Here is a 23,476-nt window from a genome sequence, read left to right as displayed (position 1 = left end):
CAGCATGGCTGTCAGCCCCATGTCACCCCCTGTTAATTCCATACATCCCAGTCCTCCCACTCCTGGCCAGGACAGCCATCAGCCCCATGTCACCCCCCGTGATTTCCATACATCCTGGTGTTCCCACTCCTGGCCAGCGTGGCTGTCAGGCCCATGTCACCCCCTGTTAATTCCATACATCCTGGTGTTCCCACTCCTGGCCAGCATGGCCATCAGCCCCATGTCACCCTCCATGAATTCCACACATCCTGGTGTTCCCATTCCTGGCCAGCACAGCCATCAGCTCCACGCACAGCCATCAGCTCCGTGTCACCCTCCATGAATTCCACAACCCCTGGCACTCCCACCTCCGGCCAGCATGGCTGTCAGCACCACATCACACCCTGTGAATTCCATACAACCTAGCAGGCCCACTCCTGACCTTTGCCTATAACAGCATAGCTATTATAACTGTCACCCTCCATGGATTCCATACATCCCGGTGTTCCCACCTCCGGCCAGCACGGCTGACAGCCCCATGTCACCCCCCATGGATTCCACATCCCCTGGCTCTCCCACCTCCGGCCAGCATGGCTGTCAGCACCACCCCGCAGGCCCAGACGTCCACGGGCTCGGCGCGGAATTCGGGGCGCCGCAGCAGCTCCGGGGCCACGTAGGGCAGGGTCCCGCACATCTTGTTCAGCAGCCGCTCCCGCCCGTTGTGCCGGAACACCGTGGCCAGGCCAAAATCCGAAATCTTCAGGTTGTCTGGGCCCGAAGGGAAGCGAAAAGCCAAATTAAAAATTTAAATTGAAAGCTGAAATTACCCACCCCCAACAGAATTAATTTAAAATGCAAATTTAAATAGGAATTAAAAGTAAAAAATTTCATTATAAATTCAAATTTTRTATTTCTGATTGAAAGTTTGAATTGAAAACAAGTTTCAAATAAGAATTCAAATTAAGAAATCTTGTAAACTTAAAGTTCTAGGCTACAAGTTGAACTTAAAATTTAAATTAAAATACAAATAAAATCAAAAGAAAAAAATTAAATTAAAATGCAAATTCAAATTCAAATTCAAATTTAAATTCAAATTCAAATTTAAATTCAAATTCAAAGAAAAGCTTAAGTTAAGAAATGAAGCTAAAAAGTTTTTTAAATTTGGAATCAAAAATGCATGGTGAAATTTAAATTAATAATAAAGTTAAAACCCTAGATTAAAAACTCAAATGGAAAATGTAAGCATTCAAATTAAAACTTTACAATTAAACATTAAAAAAATAAATTAAAAATGAAAACTAAGTGGGGGTTGGAGAGGGACACGCCTGCCCCACCTCGCTCATCCAGCAGCAGGTTCTCTGGCTTCAGGTCACGGTGGGTGATGCCGATGCTGTGCAGATAAACCTGCGGACCAGGGGAAGGGTCAGTGCCGAGTGGGAATCACAGGAAGGGTCAGTGCCAAGTGGGAATCACAGGAAGGGTCAGTGCCGAGTGGGAATCACAGGAAGGGTCAGCACAGAGTGGGAATCACAGGAAGGGTCAGCACAGAGCGGGAATCACAGGAAGGGTCAGTGCCGAGTGGGAACCATGAGAAGGGTCAGCACAGAGTGGGAATCACAGGAAGGGTCAGTGCCGAGTGGGAACCATGAGAAGGGTCAGCACCACACAGGAATTGTCACCCACACCAGCGGCACCGCCGCCTCCAGGGGTCCCGGGGATCACTCACCACGCCCGCAATCAGCTGCTGGAAGAACCGCTGCGCCTCTGCCTCCGGCATCCCCACGTCTGGCTCTGCACGTGGGGAAGGAGAAGGGGAACAGCAATCCTCAGCCACTTGGGGATGACCATTTCAAATGCCCCACCGCCCCTAAATGCCCAGGTCCCCCCGTGCCGCACCGATGCGGTCGAAGAGCTCTCCGCCCCGGCAGTACTCCAGGAACAGGTACTGCGTGGCCCCCTCCCGCCGGTGTCCGTAGAACCGCACGACGTTCTCGTGGCTCAGCATTTTGTTGATACAGATTTCCTTCTTGATGTTCTCTGGGCACTCGGCCGCGCGTTTCATGTCCACGATCTTCACGGCCACGGCCTCCTCGGTGCGGCGGTTCACGGCCAGCTGCACCCTACGGTGGGCAAGGGTCAGTGGGGCACTGAATGGGCAGGGACTGGGCAGGGACTGGGCAGAGAATGGGTCACCCAGAGACAGGGAGCGGGCAGGGAACGGCAGCAGGCAGGGAATGTTGCAGCTGGAGGCAGGGAACGGGCAGGGAATGCAGGCACAGGCAGGTGTAGGATGGGCAYACACGGGGGGCACGCCGGGTGTGCAAAGGGATGCAATGGGCAAGCAGAGAACACCAAAGGGCAAGCGATGGCCGAGCATCAGGGGCACATAGGGGCATGTGTTAGGCAAGCAAGGGGGCACGCAATGACCGCAGGGTGGGCAAAGAGCGGGCAGGTGATGGGCGAGCTGTGCATGTTGGGCAAGCGTGGGCATACACGGGGCATATGGCAAGAGGCGAGCGAACAGCGGGCACGCAGGAACACACAGCGGCAAACAGCGGGTGTGCAAGTGGCACAAGCGGGGGACAGGGGGACAGCGGCCGCGCAAGGGCAGGGCAGGGGCCTGGGTCGCGCAAGGGGCAGGGCAGGGGTGGGCAAGGGGCGGGCCCGGCCGGCAGCAACCCCGCCCGCCCCGCCCCCCTCGGCCCCGCCGCACTCACTCCCCGTAGGCGCCTTCGCCCAGCGTCTGCACCAGGTCCCAGTCCTCCACGAAGGGCACCGCCATCCCCGGCCCGGGCCCGCTCCGGCCCCGATCCCGCTCCCGGCACCGCTCCGGCCACGCCGCCCTTTCCCGCCACCGCCGCGAGCCCCGCCCCGCCCTGCGCGCGCACCACGCAGGCCCCGCCCCATCCCATTGGCCCCGCCCATCCTGCAGCGCAGGCCCCGCCCACACCTGAATTCGCGCCCCCACCCAGGCCACGCCCCCGTCCCCATTTCCGTTCAAACCGATCAAAAACAGCCAAACGGCCCCGAGGCTCCTCTGACAGAATTCGGGGAAAAACCCACCAAATTTATTTTTATTTATTTGTATTCTTCACAATTCCTGGTCAATCAGCCCCGGTGAGAGCCGCAATTCCTGATTTGGCGACGGCTCCGTGTGTGTATATAAAAATCACTCCCGGCAGGATGGGGCGGGCAGGGTCCTCCCACCGCTGCCTGCGCTTACAAACGGTATAAAACAAACCCAAAACAGCCCCCCTCGAAACCCCACCAAACCCCCAAATCTCTGCTGCACAAGCCAAGGCTGGGTCAGTGCGGTGTCTGGCRCGGCTGGCGCCAGCTCCTCTACGTCCTCGACAACCCACGGTTGTCCAAATCTTTCACCTGGGCAGTAAAAAAAAGCTTCATTAGGTAGAATTCCATGGGTTTTTTTCCCAAACTGGGGTGTCTGGGCTCATTCTGGGGCCGTACCTTGTATATTCGGACCAGCCAGTGCTCTGTGGTGTACGCCTCCTCCAGCACGTCCAGCTCAAAGTCCTTGTTGCCGATTTCAGCRTTCCTCACCCGGTCATAGCCTGGCGGTCGCTCTAGGAGAGGGCAGAGGACAGGCAGTGCTGCTGCATCGCACCCCAGGGATGTCAGGGACTGGAGGGGCCCCCCAAAGGCATTGCCAAGCCCCGGGGGTGACTCAGGCACTCACTGGCCTCGGTGTAGACCTGGCCGAAGCGGTAGTAGCACATTTTGTACATGAGGCAGTTGAGCAGCACCGGGGAGCCCTCGCGGTCCACCCGGAACTCCCCGGTGGGGGTGTAGTAGTCGTGCTCCTTGATGTGGCGCCCYGTGTCCGTGCTGCCCCCGATCCGCACCATCCACAGGAACTTGTTGATGTCTGCAAGGCAGGGAGTTGGGGGACAGAGTGAGGGGCTGAGCTGATTTGGTGGACCAAGAGCAAGGGGCTGAATTGGGGTGAAAGAAGCTGAGATGAGGCTAAAGAATGGGGAGTCAAGTTGAGCTGGGAGGCTGGAAAGGAGAGTTGATGTGATGTGGAGGGACCAAAAGCAAAGTTAAGGGAGAGCTACAAAAGCACGTGCAGCTCCCGAGAGGAGCATTCCAGCACCACTTTCACTCCACAGCCCCAGCTGGAGGTGGGACTCTGCCACCAGCGCCCCTGGGTGGGTGTGACCCGGCTCACAGCAGGACCTTACCGTCAGATGAGTACCCGGTGAGGCCACCGAAGATGACCAGCACGTAGCTGACGTCCAGCTCCCTCATGATCTCGTAGGCTTTCTCCTCTGTCGATGCCATGGCCTGAGGCAGATGTGGTGTCAGCCACATGGTGTCAGCTGACACAGAGCCCTGAAAGGCTGGCCAAGGCAGCGAGGGAGGGACAGACCCACCTGGCCGACGCGGGAGATGTGCGTGTTGTTCCAGGTGTTGTTGTCCACCAGGATGGTCCGGTTGGCCATGGCAGTGATCTGGTAGCCGTAGTCCCACCAGGACATCACCTTGGCATCCTATATCAAACACAGGCCATGCATCAACACCTCCCTCAGTGGGTGATGTCAGGYGCCCCAGGCCCCAGCCCCTCCCCGTACCTCCGGTGTGTTGTGCCGCAGCCAGTAATAAGCTTCTCGGAAATCATCGAAGATGATCCTGCTGCCATCCCCACCACGGGCAGACAGAACGATGGACGGGGAGGAATAGGCCTCGCTGGTCACCCAGGTGGAGTGGAAGGTGTAGGTGATCAGGAAGAAGGCCATGACCAGGATCATGCCGCTGGCAACCTGCRGGAACAACCCAGCACCRGAGGGATGGGGCCATCAGCCTCCCRCACCCAGCACACCAGGACCAGGTGTCTTCCTGAGCCAGCTCRGTGCTCACCTCGTTTTTGATGGGGTAGGTGGAATCTTGCTGCTTTTTGCTCTTCTTGTCTGGCCGGCTGATATCCAGGTTCTTCATGTAGGTGGACAACACCTGAGAGACCCCGATGCCAGACAGGATGCACATAACTGGGGCCAGCACCAGCATGAGACGCACCTATGGCAACAGCACAACTGTGAGTGAAGAGAACCAGGAGAAATCCAACAGAAGAAGGAATTCACTGCTATTCCTAATCCAACACCTCAAAATCAGTGGATACATCAGCCTGGGGATAAACCCGTGGCTGATTTTGTTAGTGGGGATCTGCTACCATCTCAGATATCCCTGAGGGAAATTCCTTGAAAAGCTCAAAATTAGCCCATGTGGGAAACTGAGGTCACTTCAGCATTCTTTGTTGGAGGTAAGGATTAGGAGCTGCCTCCACACCAGAACTCAACTTCATTTAGTGTTCAGAGTGCCACAGGAAGAGTGGAAAGGGGCTCATCAGTAGCTGTTTGCCTCCAGTTCCTGCTTGAAAACCCAGAGCATTTGTTTGGGAGAATTTGTTCTTGGCTCTGGGAGACTGGGAACAGTGACCAGATGGCACTGGCCACAGGGACATGAGTAACACCCAAACCAGTGACATTTGCAACTTCACCTTCCCTCACTGCAGAGAGGGGCAAAAAAACCCACGTTTACAGAACGGAGAAAAGCCCTCGGGACGAAAGAATCATCACTAAGTTCAGAAAAAACAAATAAAATTGATACGAGCACTTGGTGGCGGTGCTGGCGCCCGCAGCCCTCACCATGACAGCTGAGAAGTACATGCTGGTCACGCCATACATGATGATGAAAATGCGRGCATCCGAGAGGTTGCTAAAGCAGTAGTAGAGACCAACTGCGAGGGGAGAGAGAAAGGGRTCAGGTTCAGCTCAGGGATTAAATAAAACCAGGCACAGAGGGGCACAGAAGGCTTGACACTGCCAGAAGAGGCAGGAAAACCCTCTGGTGACCAACTTCCAGGGTCTGGCAACTCACCTGGGAACATGAAAACAAGGAGCTGCAGGTCAAAGTAGTAGGAGGACCAAGTGGTGGGCTGGTGCTCRGAGACAGAGGCGATGATGGGGATGTTGTTCTTGGCATAGGAAGGGTCCAGCAGGGAATAGAAACGTCCTGTCCATGGGGAGATTTTCCCTAGGAAAGTGGAGAAAACAAAATCCTCTTTGGATCCAGCAGAGCAACAGGCAATGTTGATGTACACTCTTCGAGGGAAGCACTTGTGAGGCTCAATGAGCAATCCCAGACCTGGTTTAGAATCTGTTACTCAAACCTGCCATTTTAGAAAGCAAATACAATGCAATTTCACCCTAAAAATCTTCTCCCCACCCAACCTCTATTTTTAGCATCTCTTTGCTACTAAAGAGCAACAATCAGTACCTGCAGCACCAGCTCTGTGTCCCCAGAGTCTCGGCCCCTACTATCTTACAGCTGTTGCTCAAAAATTCCTTGCTAATGAAATGAATTCCGGCAGGAAGTAACCTCCCCCTTCAAGAGAGCCCACAGGCACTGACAGCACAGTAAGAGAGTTTGGATGGACAAATCCCATGCCTTTGGAAGCAAGGAAAAGGGGTGAAACACCCTTGTAATGCCCACAGCCTTGGGCTACCTGTGAGCATCAGCACGGCCCCAACGCTGAGGAGGACGAAGCCRACCAAGGAAATGACACTTCTGAAGAGGATTTCAAACTGCTGTGGGTTCAGCTTGCTGCGGAGGTAGTCCACAAAGGCATGGATCTGGCACAAGCCGAAGACTCCGAGGGCAGCCATGTGCTCCGAGGAGAGRACAGGCTGGGAGCAGGCAGAGCACAGTCAGATACAGAGCCAAACAAGAGCCATTATCAGCTTGTCTCACAAATCACTTCCTGGCACAATCACTGCCAATCACAGGAAAAGGTTCAAATGTTCCCTCGCTATGATTGGCACAGCTGGCACGAGTCCTTTCCTACACCTGCTTTGATTCTGATAAGAACCCATGTRGAAAATTAACTGATTCTCTTGAAAACATGAGCCAGGCAGGCCTGTTTCCTACCATACCAAGACACAAACGGCATAAGCATTTCCTTCACCAAAACCAAAGACATTTTTTTGAAAAACAACTGGCATTGGGAAGGATATTAGGAACTTTGAAAGTCATCCAGCACTTTCAAAGGCTCATTTTGCCAAAGGCAGCAAGGAATCACCATAATGGGAACTGGAACAAAGAGTCAGCACCCACTTAYAACCTCAGTGATAAATTAGTGATTCATCAGTGATGAAAGCAAGAAGGAAAACCAGGTGCCAGCACGCTGCTKTTCTGTTACAACCCATCCCCAAGTGGCAAATGCTCCTGGTGCCCACCTGGAAGCCAACAAAGGAGATCTGCATTGAGAGGATGGTTCCCAAGCAGTAGACCGTGCAATAGGCTACGTAGATCCTGTGGGAGAAGCGCCCGGTGAGCATCAGCACCAGGACGTGCAAGGGGATGAGGTTGATCAGGAAGACGTAGCCACCCCACGAGGACACCTGCAGGACACAAACCACACACACAYCCACAAATTCTAAGACTGAACAGCTGCAGAGCTGAAATGAAACAGGGAGGTTTGGCTTCCCTGGGATCACGGGCAGGATTTTCACCCAGCAGCAATGCCAGCTGGGATCTGCTCTATCTTAGAGCATCCTCAATATCCCAACTGCCAGAAACATKGATTTTTCAACACTTTAAGAAAACCTCACCCAAACCCCACTAGTTCTGATAAGCAATAACCCATTCCTTCCCACCTCCCCAGAGGTTCTAGTTCCCTGGACACACGGACACAAGAACAGCATGCTATGGATTCCTGGTTAGCATTTCCAGAGGGATCTGAGTCAGGCTGACCCCAGAGCTGGAAGAAGGGACACTCACCATGTAGAAATAGGCGAGGGCACACATGGCTGCCCAATAGATGGAGCCAGTTTTGACGGCCTTGATCCACATGTAGTAGGTCAAGAGCATGCAGAATATGGCAATACCTGCAGAAGGACCCAGAGACATTAATGCCACCCCTGGGACACAGCAGAGCATTCAAGCCATCAAAAATAATTTGAAAATGCTTCATCATACAAAGAGCCAGGCCTAAGAAAAGTGTTTGAATCTGGTTTCTAGACTGAAACTCTGTGGAGTTAATGTCTCACTGTAGATAACAGCTCACGTGGCTTCTAACAGCCACACCAGCTGGAAGAACTCCTACACAGACCCCCACAGCCCAGCTACAGGAGAGGAACCTGGATCCTCCTTTGCCCCAGGCACTGACATCAAGATTCCTCCCTTTGCCAGGCCCAACGTCACTTCTGGAACAGGGATATAAGCACAGAGGAACCTCACGGTTCCAGGTGGAGTTTAGGGAGGTGACAAGTCCCATTTTGATTGGCAAACAAGGATACTGAGGTAAACTCGCTGCCAGAGTTGGGAAACACTCCCTTTTCTCCATGGCATGGCCAAGAATCACCTCTGATCTCCCACTGGTCAGGTTTGTACAGCACAGGGCTCACAGGCAAAGGACAGGGCCTCTATTGTGTCCTGCAGCAACTTTATCACCATTTTCCAGCAGCCAACACTCCTTAAAGGTTTTGCTGAGGGTCACAAACTCACCTTCATTATCGTAGGAGCCAGCGACAGATCGAGAGATATATCCAGGCACAACCGCGATCATGGCRGCAGCAAGGAGTCCTGCCCCTGCATCCTGGGTAAAACATTGGGGTTCGGGGATTTTATTACTCAAAGGAATAAAAATTGAATGTGGAAACAAAGTTTTCAAACAGATCTCCTGCTTCCCAGAAGGTTGGGGTTTTGAGGAGTGTGGTTGTCACCTCCAAACCTCTGACCCAACTCCTGCTCCTCCAGAAAGGCAAAGCCAGTGGGGCACATGCTGATGCCCCCATACCTTGAGCTCTTTGGTGAGGTGGTAAGTCACGATGGTGGTGAAGGAGGAGAAGAGGGGAGCCAGGAACACGCAGACGTTACGGATGTCAATGGTGATGTGGAAGAAGTGCAGCACGTGGTAAATCGCTGCTGACGTGATCATCAGGCCTGGGGATGAAATGTCACTGTTATCAGGGTTGCCAAACACTTGGCAGGAAGGAGCTGCTGCCCAGGAGGCACCCCCAARCTCCCCTCTGCTCCAGCTGCTGGCACTCATGAATGCACTCCCCACCTCTCTCCTGATTTTCCCTTCCACCAAGTGCGTTTCAGCCTGGCAAAAGCTTTACCTGGGTAAATGGTTCCCCCGATGATCCTGCCCAGGGGGTACCATGCTCGGTCATCAAACCAGTTGTGGAATTTGTAGAAGCCCTCCTCGGCCAGGAAGCGGGTGGTGCGGTAGTTGAAATACCTGTAAGGGTGACAAGGTGTGACAGCACTGTGAGGGCTGACCCTGTGTGTTCCACACATGGGGAACTTACCCAGTTTCCCTCAACTGCCCAAATCCTCAGCTGCAAAGGTTCATCCAGGGGGGTTAAGAGTGCTTTTACAAAGAGGAGAGTCTCCCTTGGGACTGATTTAATCAGCAACAAGCCTGGAGCAGGGAYACAAATTGTGACAGGATCTCTCTCTCCTGCTGTGCCCAGGCCAGGAATAACCACCTCCCAGCAGGAAAGCAATGGCAGGTGATTCTTACATCTAGGCTGCAGGAAGAGCCCTGGATACCACATAAATTTAGGTGCAGAAGAGGAAAACCAAGCTGTACTGAAACATGTTCTCCAAATCCCACATCCACAATGGGGATTAAYTTGAGCCTGGCACAATCCCCTGAATTCTGTGTGCTCCAGAAGAGGAAAAGCCAAACAGGCCCCCAGGAAATGAGAAGACRACACTTACGGGTCAAACTCATGGATGACACTTTCAAATCTTAAGACGGAAAAAAGTCTTGTGGAGAAAGCTGCAAGCACAAAGAAAGGGCAGAGTGAACAGAGGTCACGAGTTACCCGCAGTTTTCCTGCACYAGCAGCCATCCCTGAGGACACAGACTTACACAGGACAGCTGCCATGGACAGGATGAGGAGCTTGAGCAGYGTGTCCTGCTTCTCATAGGAGAGCCGGAGAAACCCCAACTTGGTCATTTTCACATCAAATGCAGGGCCTGAGGATCCTTGAACACCTGGACACAATTGGGAAGGTATCATACAGCAACTCAGACCACATTGTCTCTAAAGGCTTCAAGAGCCTTTAAACCCCCCACTCTGGTCCAGCCTTCATCCCTGTCAGGCATCTGTTCCCTTTCCCCCCAAACCCCTCACCTCCTGTCCTGTCCTGGGCTGTCTCCCCAAATCCTGCTTGGTTTTCTTTCCTTCACAGAGCCCAGAACTTCTCTGGGCCAGAGGACGCGGCTGTTTCTCTGTGCACAGAACAAAACCCCAGTGTAAACTTGAGCAAAATGTCTGCTTTCCCTCTGGCTGCTCTCTGAAGTTTAATCATCACCTGCAGCAAAGCACAAAAAATACAATCCATGGAGAACGCAAGCAATGGATRCTTTTTCTTATACACAGGAGGTCTCAACAGCTCCTGGTCACTATCACTTGGAATTACTTAAGTCAAATATATACATCCCACTAGTTTGTTAATGCAGATCAGGACAATAAATCAGTTTTACTCTCCCCAGATAACGTGGCTATTTAAATCAATCTCCATGGGGTGGAGGAAAAGCCACAAAAATCCTGGGATTGCACACCAAGGAAGTGAAACTCTTATCAGAGAACCACAGCTTTAGCATCTCTCTACCTTGAAAACATTCAGATTTCTTCAAATCGTTTCTTGCCCAATCAATCAGGAAATCCCCTCCCACTGCTCAGTGCCAGCACGGGTTGGTAAATGTGYAGTTCAGATCTCTGAGCCACAGCATCACGGAGGATGCATTGGGACAGGCTGAGATTGAAAACCCAAACAAACTGGGCCTGGAAAAGCCTTCCTGTGCCCAAAAGTGATTCTGACTGGCACACACTGGGCACTGCCTGGTACAGAAATATCGTGTGGTGGTTATTTCCTGGATCCCCTGGGATAATAGCGCACAGTACAGATGCCTCCGGACACCGGTGGCTCTGCCCCGGAATGCCCCGGGCCCCGATGTCCTCAACGGGAAACCCTTCACGCCCCAGAACAGCCCCCAGTGACAGAGTGCATCCCGGACCCCGCCGGGCTGCCCCCCACGCCTCCAGGACACCCCCAGGCTCCAGCCCCTGACATGCCCCAGGGTCTCAGTCCACAAGCCTGGGGACCCCTCAAACCCCCGGGCTCCGTCTCCCTTCACGCCTGGGCACCCTCCAAGGCCCGGGCACCCCCTGACCCCTCAGCTCCCTGGCTCCGCAAACCCCGCACCCMACACACCCGGGCACCCCGCCACCCGCAGGCCCGAGGACCCCCAGCTCCCTCAGCCCCGGTCGGGTCCCGGTCCCGGTCCCGGTGCCGGTCCTGTCCCTCACCGCGGCCCCGCCGCCCCGTCCATCCGCCCCGCGCAGCCGCCCTGCCGCCGCCGCCGCCAGCCCGCGCCCCGCCCCCGCCCGCTTCCCATTGGCTCTCGCTCACGCCACTCCAAATGCAGCCGCTCTCATTGGCTGAAGTGCCGAACGCTCAGCAGAGTGCGGGGCGGAGCGTGCGGCGTACGGCGCCTTCCCATTGGTGGAGCGGCAGATGGGCGGGGCCGGCGGGGAACGAGCCGTGACGTGTCCGTCCGGATTCGCGGCGCCCAAGGGGCGGGGCGGGGCCGGGCGGGTCACGTGGGCGGAGGCGGAAGCGGGCCAGCCCGGCCACGTGGGCGGCGGAACCACTGCGGGAGCGGGGGGATCCCGCCCCGGGGAGCGCCCCGAGGAACCCTCCTCCCCCGCCCCCATGAACGACAGCGGCAGGCACGGAACGGCTGAGAATCGTGGTTTCTCCGTTTAATGTTTCAGTGTGAAAATACTAGAGAAAAGTTGATAAACCGGCCCAAAATATCCAAAGGGTTTTGAACGTGACCGGTTCTTCCCCCGACCCGACAGAAACGGTACATGCACGAGGAGGGGGACACTGTGCTCGACGGCAGCAGGACTCCCAGAAATACCCGCCCCCCTCCCACGACCTGAGTTAGGGTAGATGGAGGGAGCGGGAAGGGGGACGAGGGGCAGCAGGAGGGGGACACTGGGGAGACACAGGAGGGACACAACGGCAAAACGAGGTGAGGGGGTTCCGACCCACTGGCCCGAGGCAGGGAGATGGCACGGGAAWGGCGTACAAAAGAGTCCACTATAAAACAAGCTCAGGGCACAACCCGGCTCCTGGAAACTCACAAAGGTGTTAAAAACCCAGATTTTCCCCCAAAAATTTCCAGGGGGAGATGCAGAACTGACAGTGACACCTCGTCAGGCTGAGTCCTGCCCGTCCCTGGGGATCGGGGGGTGCAGAGAAGCCCGTGRGTGTCCCCCCTCCCCGGGGTCTGGGGGCAGCTCAGTGCCCCGGAGCAGCCGCATGTTTGGCAGGAGAGGGCGAAGAGGAGGAGGAGGAAGAGGAGGAGGACGGGGAGGAGGAAGCACCGCTCAGGGCGGACTGAAGGTAAACGGTCTTGTGAAAGAGTCTGTTGCTGAGGAAAACCACCAGGGAGAAGAGACGCAGCTGGAAGTGGCTGAAAGGGAARAGAGTCCCATCAGCTCGTGATGCCAGGAACACCCCTGGCAGGGTTCTGGGGAGTGGTGGGGGAGGCTGGGGGTGTTGGGAAGGAAGGATACTCACTAGGTTTTGCTGGGGGTCCTGGCTTCGTTGGCGCTGATGATGAAGAGAGGGAAAAGGATGGAAAAGAGGCAACCGCTGCAAGGGAAAAATACAATAAAATCAAATMAAATCAGTGGGTATGATGGGTGTCAGCAGGACGAAGGGCCAGAGTGGCTTTCCCACCTGATGATGTAGGAGGACTGCATGGCCGTGAGAAATGCCAGTGGCAAGCCAAAGCCAAAGTAGTAGGGCCAGTTCCTCTCGATGTTGGACAACCGTTGGTGCATTTCGATTCCTGCCAAGAGGAAAATCCCATGGAAATGAACCCATGGGGAGAAGACGCCCTCACTACAGAACCACAAAACCATTTACGCTGGAAAAGACCTTTAATCTCCTCCTTTGATCAATCCTTACCTAGTCAATAGATCAGAGCACTGAGTGCCACATCCCGTCATCCCTCAAACAACTCCAGGGATGGGGACTCCAACATTCCCTGAGCAGCCTCTTCCAATGCCTGACCACCCTTTCAGCATAGAAATTCYTCCTGATGTCCAACCTGAACCTCCCCTGGCACAACTTGAGGCTGTGTCCTCCTGTCATGTCACTTTTTATGTGGGAGCAGAGTAAGAAGGTTTCCCCTGAGCCTTATTTTGTCCAGGCTGAGCTCCCCCAGTYCCCTCAGCTGCACCTGGTGCTTCAGACCATTCCCCACTCTGTGGCCATCTCTGGACATGCTCCAGCCCCTCAATRTCCTTCTTGTTGGGAGGGGCTCAGAACTGGACACAGCACTTGAGGCCTCCTCACCAGGAACTGCCAGGGAGCTGTGGCCACACTAGGGCTGGTACAGCCAGGTACCACTGGCTTTCTGYTGGCTCACATTTACCCTTTGTTTCATATAAAAACTGATGGAAAATCAGCCTCTGACACCCCAATTGGATGCTCCTTGAGCGGAGAACCCCTCAATGCAGGTAAATTCCCCCTTTTCACACAGGAAGCCCTCGTTCACCTTTGTTAAACCAGCGGTACTCGAAGCAGTAGAGCGAGTAGAGCAGCGACATGTGGAGGAGGCTGATCAGCTGCCCAACGAGGTCGATGGGGAACAGGCTCACGATCATTCCCTGGGGTAGAAAAGGAGTGGATTGAGTTGAGAGACACTCAGGGTTTGGGGGAGGCACCATTTGGGCTGGTGGGCAGTGGTTTCTTGTCTCACCTGGATGAGGAAAAGCGCCTGCAACAGGAGGTTGAACAGCATGTCAGCGATGATCTTGCTGACACTGGGGAAGGGGTGAGGCTTCCTGCCCGACACTTCGAACGCCAGGTCTGCGATGTCCTGCCAGCAGAGACRGGGGCTTGAGGCAAATGGAACTCCAGAGGAATGGGGGCTTCAGGGCAATTAAACCCAGGATGATGCTCTTGAGCTGCTTTTGCCCGCCAGGAATGCACCCAGAGCCCATTTTGGGGTGGGATTTCATCTTGTGCCCTTACACCACCCGATCAACCCCCACCCAGTGAGAAAACTCCCCTGTCTGCCCAGGTTCCTGTCACCTACCTGAAACCAGATGGCATTGACCACCTTACTGAGCACAAAGAGGGGCAGGACCCAGAGAGCACTGAAAATGGAGGTGAGGATGAACTCCAGCCAGGACCAAACATCGCCATGTAAGGAAGGGTCACCTTCAGAAGAGAGACAGAGAGACATAAGTGAGGAACTGGTGTAGGAATCTCCAAATGCTTCCTGGCACAGCCATCAGGGAATTTCTCCTGACTGTAGTGCTCTAAATGTCTTTTAAAGAACATTTTATTTAATTGCAAAACCACACAGACAAATGTGTTTATAGTGGAAAGACTCTGGGGCTGGATCCCTGGCATGCACAGGCTGTCAGCAGGGTGATCCACCCCTGGTTTTCTACTGGACAGTTAATGATGGGATTAGTTGGTACTGGGAGGAAGAGGAAAACAATACAAGAAGACAGAGGTGTGAGGAACAGCTCAATGGGACAGACTCAGCACCATGGAACAGCCAAAGGGGAAAGGCACCCACCGATGATCTGCGCTGTGACCGACTGAAGGACGGGGATGAACACTCGGTAGAACAAGAAGAGACTAAGCTGCAGGGAAAAACAAACAAAGGTTCTCAGTGAGGCACTGCACAGTCATTTTGTGCTCCTGTGGCTACAGATCCAAAGGCACATGTGCCTGTCCTCCCCCASTGATCCATAAATACAGAGGAACAAGGATCTCTGTTTAAATACAACCACAATCTAGAGCTAAACACTTTAACATTTCCATGCCAATCCCTCGTACTCYGCACCAGTGTAATGAGAAAATGAAGCCATTTATTTGGTTATTTGATTTATGAAGTATTGGCTCCATTAAGCATCAGCCTCATGAACCAGGCACAGGAAGTCAGAGCTGACAAAATGCCTTKAAGACATCAATATCCAATTGGTAAAGCAGTATCCTAGGCTGCAGTAAAGCAGTATTGAATATTCAGGTGGAGAGCAGTCTCAAAGACTTGGAAGAGCAGCTTGGGGTTCATGTGGYTCTTGAGCAAGTCTGTGTCCCATAGTGAATCCCTTAAAACAGTATTGGGATGGGGATGTGGTGGCTCCCACCAATTCCTGCCACCACTCCTGATGGCTCACCACTCACAGCTCATGAGGGCTGGAGCAGGACATKGGAGTTTTCACAGTGTTTTAAAATTAAAACCGTAACAAGTAAGAAGAATCTCCACATACCCAGAAGACGCCTCCATTCCAGGCACAACACTGAAATATCCGGCTGACTATCCGGGGTTCACTGCAGGAGAGAGATGTGTAAATGTCCCAACACCTGGATGAACATCCCCTCATGAGTGCCAACTGCTTCTGCCCCACATTCTGCACAGCTTGGAAAAGTCACCAAGAACCAGTACAACACCAGTGGTGCACCTGATTTCATGCAAACACAGAAACCCTGCAAGGAATCCCTGCACAGATTCACACCACATCTCAGACAGTGTGGTCCCTGTAAGACCTATATCAGAGAGACTCTTTCAAACTTTATTAATTCTCAAAATCGGCACTGAAAGAGATGAAAAGCAAAGTTCTCTTCCAGATTTTTAACCACATATTGGAGATCTTGGACTTTGTTCTCCCCRGACTCTTGCCACAATAAAATTAGGACATTTCTGGTTTTTTTTTTGGTCTCATAAGAGGCCGTTTCAGCTTGGGATGGTTTTGGTGACACTACTTGGACAYGGAAGAGCAGCTCTGTGGGACTCAGCAGCACTTTTCCAGTCAGCTCTTGACACCAGAGTGATTTTGCTATAAAGAAAACCAATAAAATTCAGCTTTTTATTTCTTTAAACAAAATTTAAAAGTTTTTTCCTCAGAGGCAGCCCAGATGTGGAGCTGCAGGAATCCCTGGGGAGGATTAGGATCACRGGAGACTTTTCTTTCACCTTTCAGCCAGCCTCCCAGCCAGCCAACCCCAATAATTGGTAAATATGTCTCAGAATGAGCATTACTGCCCRAAACCACTGCATGAGATGCCAGCCCAGTGCCATCAGGGCAGCAGACACATCCTGGCATGGTTTGGGAGTCAGACATGGGAACAGATGCTGTGTGCTTCCATGTGGGGATAATTCTGGCATTTCCAGAACCACTGAGGTTCTGCAGCTCAGACTAMGCAAAACACAGCAGGGCTGGGGAAAAGTGACACTCGATCTGCCCCCACAGGGACATTGGATCCAAGCTGCTGCTTCTTCCCTGATCCCACGATTACCAGCAACAACAAYGGATCTGAGATAGCACAAGGTATCAAAGGAAAAGAAACCCATAAATCAATGTTCTTTCAGCAGTAATTCAAACTAATTATCAAACAACATAAAAGGTCCACCTTCTTATCTCACAGTAACAGCTCCAGCTCCATTACGCAGCGGAAAAAGGAGTTTCATGCCACGTGTTTCTCATTTATTGGCTCAGACTACCAGAGGAGAAGGGAATTACCCCATTTCTGACTGGCCAGGCCCTGCACTCACTTCTCTTGCTTCTTCTCTTCCATGTGAAACCTCCGCTGGGCGAGCGCGCTGTTGGCTCTCCTCCGCCTCTGCTCTTCCCTTTTCTGCTGGATCCGGGCATCCAGCTTGGAGATGGTGCAGATGCCCCAGATGGAGTCCTTAATTCCCTGTGGACATGAGGAGAGAGGAGCAATGGGATGTGGCTGAGCCAGGCCATCCAAATCCTCCTGGTTCCGTGGCTGGCCTTGCTCCCTGGCTGCTTGGGCTCAGCTGGAGCCAAGGCCTGGAGCAGCAACACCACCTTTCTTCTATGGCCCAGTGACCTAAATCACTGCACGTTCCAGCATCTCCAGGAACAGCAGTCATTTKCTTTGTAAAGGTGTGATTTCTCTTCCAATCTGCACTATTTATAACCTTGGCAACAATCAGTCGGATCTCTCCCAGCCTTGTCTGGCAGGAAGCCCCTCATCCCCTGCCAGCTCTCTGAGGCCAATAAAATGGAATTACAACAATATTTGGGATGTGCGAAGTCTCACTGTATGAGTTTGATGCTTATTCCTTCACAAATAAAAGCATCTGTCTTCATCCCAGAAACTTCCTTCCACCAGCTACATCCATGCAAACCTGTTAATAGGACAGAGCCCAGAAGTTTTCCCTTACTCCACGTTTGGAGGTSGTGCTGCCTCCTAGGACTTGGCTTGTCCAGAGATGCTGTGGCTGCCCCATCCTTGGAAGTTCTCAAGGCCAGGCTGGATGGGGTTTGGAGCAACCTGGGATAGTGGAGGGTGTCCCTACCCATGGCAGCGATGTCGAATAAGATTTAAAGATCCCTTCCAACCCAAATCATTCTGGGATCYTATTCAATTATTTMCAGCTCCAGATGATCCCATAACCATCTCCATCACAATTTCCCCTTTAAATAAAGACCACAAGGATGAGCCAGGATGGTGTCACCACCCTGGTGGCATTTGGGTACACAGAGTTCTTGACCAAAGAGGATAAATTCCAACACAAATTCATGTCTCAAACAGCAGAGCTGGGCCCTGACCTAGGCCGAGCTTCCAACTGATGGTGTGGGAGCAGTGGGAAACTACACAACTCCTGCTTCTAAATGGTAGCTACAGCGCTTTGATCAAACTTTTGTTTGTTTTCCAAAACAAGTTATTTTTGAACATGAGTTATTGCTCAGTGCCACAGCACTTTTAGCCTGTATTTAGCCCAGGATGAAAAAAGACAGGGTGGGAGCAGGGAGGTCACACAGACCTTATTGCGGGGACAGAGCTGCCATGGTCACAGACATTCACTTATTATTGTTGTTATTGTTATTAATTTAAACATAATATTACAATTCTATATTAAAATATATCATACATTTTCTGCATTGCTATATATAATTATTTTATAATTAATTATTATTAAAATTATTGACACTTTTCATTAATATGTGCCCAAATGAAATCTGTCAGATGTTCAGTAGCAAACACTGAGCCCTTTGCAACAGATATATTGTTATTTTATAATTAATTATTATTAATATTATTGAGATTTTTCATTAATCTCTGCCCAAAGGAAATCTGTCAGAGGTTCAGTAGCAAACACCAAGCTCTTTGCAACAGACACATCACACAATGGTGTTGAGGTACACCTGGAGASCCTTTTCCTTCAAATTCCCTGATGCAATGGGAAGGAGGGTGCTCCCAAAGGGAACAGGAGCAGCCCCCAGGACCCAGAGCCTCACCCTGACGAGGTCATGAAGGAAGATTCTCACGCTGTCAGCCATCTCGACTCCAGCATCACCTCTGCTTCCCAAACTATCAACTACAGGGAGAGGGGGAGAGCCGGACCCGAGCCTCTCTCATCCTGGAGAGATGGGAAACGGATGGAGCCTGCAGAGAGAGAACACACAGGGCCATGGYAGAACTGGCAGCATTGGGCTGACGACAGAATTACAAGTTCAGTCACACCCCGGTAATTTCCAACAGGATTCCTGGCCCTCACTGGCTTCCCATSGRGCACMACCATCCTCCAACAGGCCAGGGAAYGGACCCATCCTGTTCATGTCACAGTGTTCACGAGCTCAGGGATAGAGGAATAGCTCTTGTAAAGCACCAGAAAAATAAAAACAGCATCTGAATCGAGGAAAAAAAATTAACCACCAGCTAATAGAACTCGTGCTTTCCCACCAGCATTCAAACCTCTCATTCCTCCCAGGCAGAGGTCGCAGCAGGTCTGGAGCAGGATGGGTCACAAACCCAGACATGTCAGTGGTGCTGCTGCAGCCGCAGGACACAAACAATTAAAAATCGTTTTCAAAAGGGGTTTGTTTTGGTTATTCYGAGTYCAACCCTGCCAGGACYTGAGCTGCGGAACCAGAACTGRTCTCCAGATTTAYTACCGARTTAATCGCAGGCAGCTTCACCCTAWAAATCGGAGTCATGGAATATCCTGGAGGGAAGGGCACACAAGGAATCACCCATTGCTAAGGGGTGACCTGGGGGTCAGGATCCCCTCACAGCTGAAGAGGTGACCCTCAGGCACACGGGGAGGGGCAGAACCCCCTCGTGGCTGCCGGGGCTCCGTGTGACCCCCACAATCCGGGGGAAGCCCGTACTTTACCTCAGGGCTGTYCCCACAGTCTCCCCACACAGTGTGTTTGAGGGCGGACGGTTTCCAAATTCCCTCAGGGCCGCCCCCGCGGTGCCCAGGATCCCCCGGGCGTTTGTTTCCCCACGACAGCCGCGCGGCCCGCGGTTCCCGGGGGTGCCCCGCGAGTGTCTGTCGGTGTGCCGCCCCGGCCCCCCCGGTCCCCCCGCACTCACCGGGGCCGGGCCGGGGGCGCACGGCGGGACGGGCCCGGCTCACACGGCCCGGCCGCGCCCACCGCGCATGCGCCGCGCGCACCGCGCACACGCACTGCTGCTCGCCCCGCCCACCGYGCAGGCCCCGCCCACCACGGGACACCGCCCACCGCCCCGGCACCGCCCACTGCCGCCACTGCGCATGCGCCACAGCCCAGCGTGCCCGCCCCTCCGGCCCATTGTGTGCTGTTGCCGCCAGGGGGCGCAACGTGCGCGGGGAAGGGACTGGGGAACGCTCGCGGATAAAGGGGGGATAATGGGATATTGGGGCTGGGGGCAGTGCGGGGATAATGGGAGCACTGGGGGGTAATGGGCATCCTGAGGCTGGGGGCACTGGGTGGATAATGGGCTTACTGGGGCGGGAGGCACTGCGGGTATAATGGGAGCACTGGGGGGTAGTGGGCATACCGGGGCTGGGGGCACTGCGGGTATAATGGGAGCACTGGGAGGGTAATGGGCATACCGGGACTGGAGGCACTGCGAGTATAATGGGAGCACTGGGGGGTAATGGGTATACCGGGGCTGGGGGCACTGTGGGGATAATGGGAACACGGGGGATAATGGGAGCATTGAGTGGATACTGGGGATCATGTGGGCACGGGAGGTGGTGACGCTGTGGGATCGTAGTGGGGATACTAAGGATACTGGGGCTGGAGGCACTGGGGTAATATTGAAGGCACTGGTTCATAATGAAAGTACTGGGGGGAATGGGAGTTAGTGGGGACACTGTGGGGACAATGAGAGATACCAGGGGAGTAACGGGTAAACASTCTGGGATATAATGAGGATACTGTGGCTGGAGGGCACTGGAGGGATACTGGGCACTGGGGGAATGGGCAATTGTGAGGACATGGAGACTAGAGCTATGAAAACACAATGGGAATACTGGGAGGGAATGGGGTGTAGTGGGGACACTGAAGTTGTKGGGGGGCTGATTGAGGACATTAGAAATAAGGGCACTGGGGGAGTACTGGTAGCACTGGTGGAGGGAATGTGGCAGGTGTGGACCCCATTAATTCCCTGGCACACTCATGATCCATCCATTTTATTCCTAAATAACACAACCTCTGGCCTGGGGAGGTGCCAGGACACAACCTCTGGCCTGGGGAGGGGGTCCACAGCTGTGCCTCAGTTTCCCCCCTCCCCACCTCCATCAAACCACGCCGTGCTCCACCAGCGGCTCCCCATCCACCAGCCTGTCCCATCCCAGCCTCCGCAGATCCAGGGTCTCGTACTGGCCCTTGATCACCAGCTCGGCCACGGCCCTGCCAGCGGCCGGCGAGTGCTGGAGCCCGTGGCCACTAAAACCCGCAGCTAAAAACATGTTTTCCAGCCGGGGGTGCGGGCCCAGCACCCCGTTCTGGTCAAAGCTGTTGTAGTCATAGTATCCCGCCCAAGACCCCCTGACCCGCAGGGATTCRAAAGCTGGGACCCGCCGAGCCAGCCGGGGCCAGATATGCTCCTGGAAATAATTGTGATCCACYGAGAGATCGCTGGGATCTGGCTCTTCCTCCTGGGGAAGGATAAATTGGGCGAGTTTGATACAGAATAGAGGGGTGAMTGATTTTAGGGGACACCTGCAGGCTCACCTTGGAGGGGCTCATCCCACCCAGGTAGGTCCCACCGATGCCGTCCCGACGGAAATAAGCACCAGAGGTGTCGATGAGGAAGGGGCAGGAGAGGCCGGGACCATTGGGACAGTGCCAGGAGAACACATACCTGGAGAACCCCCAAAAGTAGGGTGAGGGGTACCACCCCTGCTCCCAAAGATGGGGCAGTGGGGTTGGGATGTGGAGAGCTGTGTCCCCTCCAAAAATAACACTGAGGGGTCATGTCAGTCCTAGACACACTGGAGGGGCTGGGACTGTGGGCACTGGGGGAAAAGAACTGAAATACTGGGGGAGTAATGGGGATAATAGGGCTGGGGGCACCAGAGGGGTAATTGGGGCATTGGGAGAATAATGGGAATACTGGGGCKGGAGGCACTGCGGGGCAATAGGTGACAATGATGAGATAATGGGGACAGTGGGATTGGGAATATGGGGCTATTAGATGACACTGGGGCTAGGGGCACTGGATGAATAATGTGAACCCCAGGATGCAAGACCACACTTCCAGATAATAGACTGAGGAAGTTCACCATCCTCCCCAGAAGCTGGAGGGCGGTAAGAGCTCAGATGTATATTCCCCTCTGGGATTCCCCCAAAACTGCACCCAAGTGGTTCGTGTCGCTGTTGCATAGACAGAGAGATGACGCCCACCAAAATAAAAGTGCTGAGGTGCTCCCGCATGACACGGTGCTGAGGTACCTCCCAAAATAGCACCAAGGAGTTCACCCCCCCGGAAAAGAAGTTGCTGGGATGCAACCCCCTCTGACCCTGGGAGCTGACCCACAAGAGAGGGATGTTGCCAGGCTGTCCCTGCTCTGAGCCCCGCAGTACCTCTTCCTGGGCTGGATGGGCAGGAGGGGCCGGCACAGCCACCTGGGCAGCCCATCAGCCTCCAGCAGCTTCCCAGCCCARGCGCCCGCAGCGTTGACCACGATGGCACAGGCGACGGGCTGGTACTCCAGGCTGTCCGGCATGTAGACCTGGGAGGGCACAGACGGGAGGTCACGGTTGCAAGGGGGTCACGGCCACTCCTGGGAGGCTGTGGGGTGGCACACACACATACACACTCACATGGACGTATTTGATGCGTGCGGACGGCGGTGCTGCTGCCATCATGTGGTGGGTCGAGGTGACAAAAGCTGGAGGGTTTTAGGGTGAGCTGAGAGGTCCTGGGGGTGGCAGAGGGGAAACCTCACTGCGCACCYGCATCTCTCACCTCGCACCTCCCCGACGCAGCTCTTGACTCCCAGGGATTTGGCTTTCCGCCGGAAAGCGTTGAGGAGGGTCCAGGGGTCGAACCAGCCTTCATCCTCCAGACCTGGGGGGAGAAACGTGTGGGGGGACCACAGCGTGACCCCCTCCCAATACACACACTTTGGTGGGGCTGGACTGCCCCTTCCAGAAATAAAGCCAGGACGAAGGATGCATTCCCTCCCATCAGGGGGATGGGGATGAGGAGGAGGAAGGGTGTTGGGAGGGGTCCCCATGCCCTCCCCCATTCCCCCACATACCATAGGATGCCACAGCCACATCCTCTGTGTTTATCCAGGGAAATTTTGCCTTCAGCTGTGTGGGGGACAGCAGGATGACCTTCGCTCCTTCTTCCCTGAGGATGGCCAGCACATGGAGGGGAGTCAGGATGACCTCCACTCCCTGAAATCCCCCCCTGGGAGGGTCCCRTGTGTGTACCCCACCTCTGGACCTGGACGGTGGCCTCCAGCATGGCAGCACTCTCGGGAGATGCGAGGAACAGGTATCCCGAGGGTTGGAACTGAATATCGATGGGGGGCTCGTTYGGCACCCCAAGGTACTCCTGTAAGGAGAGAGCGGGACCACGGTGAGTGGGGCTGGATCCCCTAAATCACTCCTGACCCCTGTAACCTCACATACATTGATGTTGCGGAGGAAGCTGGCAGAGAAACGGGACATTTGGATATTYTCAGGGAGGGAAAACTGCTGCCGGATCCCTCCCGCCGACAGCACCGTGGAGGCTCTGGAATACTAAAGCAGAGCATTCCACAGAATAGAGGGGGTTCAGGGAAGTCCCCAAAGCCATACCGTGCCCCTGGAGAGGGTTCTCACCGTGGGGTCCCGCTCCACCACCAGCACCTTCATGCCGTGCTGCCGCCGCTGGCCCTCCAGCACCTTCAGCCAGTACGCCACGGACCAGCCCACCACGCCGCCCCCCACCACCACCACATCGGCCTCGTCGGGGGGCCGGGGGTCCGGGTGGGTTCCCGGGGGGACCCAGCCCCTCCCTCCGCTCTCTGTGGCTGGCAGTTGGTCCCTCAGGGTCTGTATCATGCGCTCCACCGTCTGTCCCAGCTCTGCCGGGGAACGGGGGCTGCCGAGCCTGGGGGGCACGGCTGGCAGCCCCCATGGACCACCCCAGCACCCTCTGCATCCCTTGGGACCCCCCTACC

At 54.3% G+C, this 23,476-nt stretch overlaps 4 protein-coding genes across 7 annotated transcripts in view; all 4 read right to left on the bottom strand.

The window, feature by feature from the left end:
• Nucleotides 1-2,827, bottom strand: part of CHEK1 (checkpoint kinase 1) — a 9,064-nt gene extending 6,237 nt beyond the window's left edge. Inside the window, exons 1-5 of the mRNA XM_057382083.1 lie at nucleotides 2,697-2,827; nucleotides 1,876-2,099; nucleotides 1,706-1,770; nucleotides 1,314-1,383; nucleotides 559-747 (exon numbers count right to left, since the gene is read on the bottom strand). Of these exons, the coding sequence (XP_057238066.1) occupies nucleotides 559-747; nucleotides 1,314-1,383; nucleotides 1,706-1,770; nucleotides 1,876-2,099; nucleotides 2,697-2,761 (613 nt within the window). The 5' untranslated portion in view covers nucleotides 2,762-2,827. The remainder of the gene's footprint in view (nucleotides 1-558; nucleotides 748-1,313; nucleotides 1,384-1,705; nucleotides 1,771-1,875; nucleotides 2,100-2,696) is intronic.
• A 185-nt stretch (nucleotides 2,828-3,012) lies between these two features.
• Nucleotides 3,013-11,387, bottom strand: STT3A (STT3 oligosaccharyltransferase complex catalytic subunit A). Of its 4 annotated transcripts, none has more exons than XM_057382072.1 (19): nucleotides 11,325-11,387; nucleotides 10,146-10,243; nucleotides 9,881-10,006; nucleotides 9,727-9,787; nucleotides 9,120-9,241; nucleotides 8,795-8,940; nucleotides 8,503-8,593; nucleotides 7,777-7,883; nucleotides 7,233-7,397; nucleotides 6,503-6,683; nucleotides 5,875-6,030; nucleotides 5,643-5,734; nucleotides 4,858-5,013; nucleotides 4,572-4,760; nucleotides 4,374-4,490; nucleotides 4,182-4,284; nucleotides 3,677-3,865; nucleotides 3,448-3,563; nucleotides 3,013-3,360 (listed from the first exon to the last, which is right to left on the bottom strand). In XM_057382072.1, the coding sequence occupies exons 3-19, from the start codon at nucleotides 9,966-9,968 to the stop codon at nucleotides 3,322-3,324; spliced, it is 2,118 nt and encodes a 705-aa protein (XP_057238055.1). In that variant the 5' UTR covers nucleotides 9,969-10,006; nucleotides 10,146-10,243; nucleotides 11,325-11,387; the 3' UTR covers nucleotides 3,013-3,321. The 4 variants fall into 4 exon arrangements, with proteins under 4 accessions (XP_057238055.1, XP_057238054.1, XP_057238056.1 ...); XM_057382071.1 differs by having other exon boundaries at nucleotides 10,146-10,326; nucleotides 11,325-11,382; XM_057382073.1 differs by having other exon boundaries at nucleotides 9,881-10,010; nucleotides 10,163-10,326; nucleotides 11,325-11,382.
• Nucleotides 11,388-11,765: 378 nt separating this feature from the next.
• On the bottom strand, nucleotides 11,766-19,482 carry EI24 (EI24 autophagy associated transmembrane protein). Its single transcript, XM_057382076.1, has 11 exons — nucleotides 19,405-19,482; nucleotides 18,324-18,471; nucleotides 16,607-16,752; nucleotides 15,324-15,384; nucleotides 14,627-14,693; nucleotides 14,135-14,259; nucleotides 13,796-13,915; nucleotides 13,592-13,703; nucleotides 12,769-12,880; nucleotides 12,607-12,681; nucleotides 11,766-12,499 (listed from the first exon to the last, which is right to left on the bottom strand). Exons 2-11 carry the CDS (start codon nucleotides 18,363-18,365, stop codon nucleotides 12,325-12,327), a joined length of 1,035 nt encoding a protein of 344 aa, XP_057238059.1. The 5' UTR covers nucleotides 18,366-18,471; nucleotides 19,405-19,482; the 3' UTR covers nucleotides 11,766-12,324.
• Nucleotides 19,483-20,472: 990 nt separating this feature from the next.
• Nucleotides 20,473-23,466, bottom strand: FOXRED1 (FAD dependent oxidoreductase domain containing 1). Its single transcript, XM_057382082.1, has 9 exons — nucleotides 23,136-23,466; nucleotides 22,944-23,054; nucleotides 22,748-22,866; nucleotides 22,565-22,659; nucleotides 22,270-22,371; nucleotides 22,125-22,192; nucleotides 21,885-22,033; nucleotides 21,033-21,162; nucleotides 20,473-20,956 (listed from the first exon to the last, which is right to left on the bottom strand). Exons 1-9 carry the CDS (start codon nucleotides 23,355-23,357, stop codon nucleotides 20,597-20,599), a joined length of 1,356 nt encoding a protein of 451 aa, XP_057238065.1. The 5' UTR covers nucleotides 23,358-23,466; the 3' UTR covers nucleotides 20,473-20,596.
• Between the last annotated feature and the right edge of the window lie 10 nt (nucleotides 23,467-23,476).

This window comes from Malurus melanocephalus, unplaced genomic scaffold, assembly GCF_030028575.1.
Source record: "Malurus melanocephalus ecotype Western Australia unplaced genomic scaffold, MMel_1.1 scaffold_548, whole genome shotgun sequence".
Taxonomy (NCBI): domain Eukaryota; kingdom Metazoa; phylum Chordata; class Aves; order Passeriformes; family Maluridae; genus Malurus; species Malurus melanocephalus.
The sequence above is the reverse complement of the archived record's forward strand: the minus strand, read 5'-3'. Positions and strand labels throughout refer to the sequence as shown.

Coding starts and splice junctions, on each gene's coding strand:
- EI24 (XM_057382076.1), bottom strand. CDS start 18,365: ATGGCTGACAGCGTGAGAATCTTCCTTCATGACCTCGTCAGG. Junction 13,704..13,795: donor AGGCGCTTTTCCTCATCCAG/GTGAGACAAGAA, acceptor TTTCTACCCCAG/GGAATGATCGTGAGCCTGTT. Junction 12,881..13,591: donor GTACCGCTGGTTTAACAAAG/GTGAACGAGGGC, acceptor TCCTCTTGGCAG/GAATCGAAATGCACCAACGG.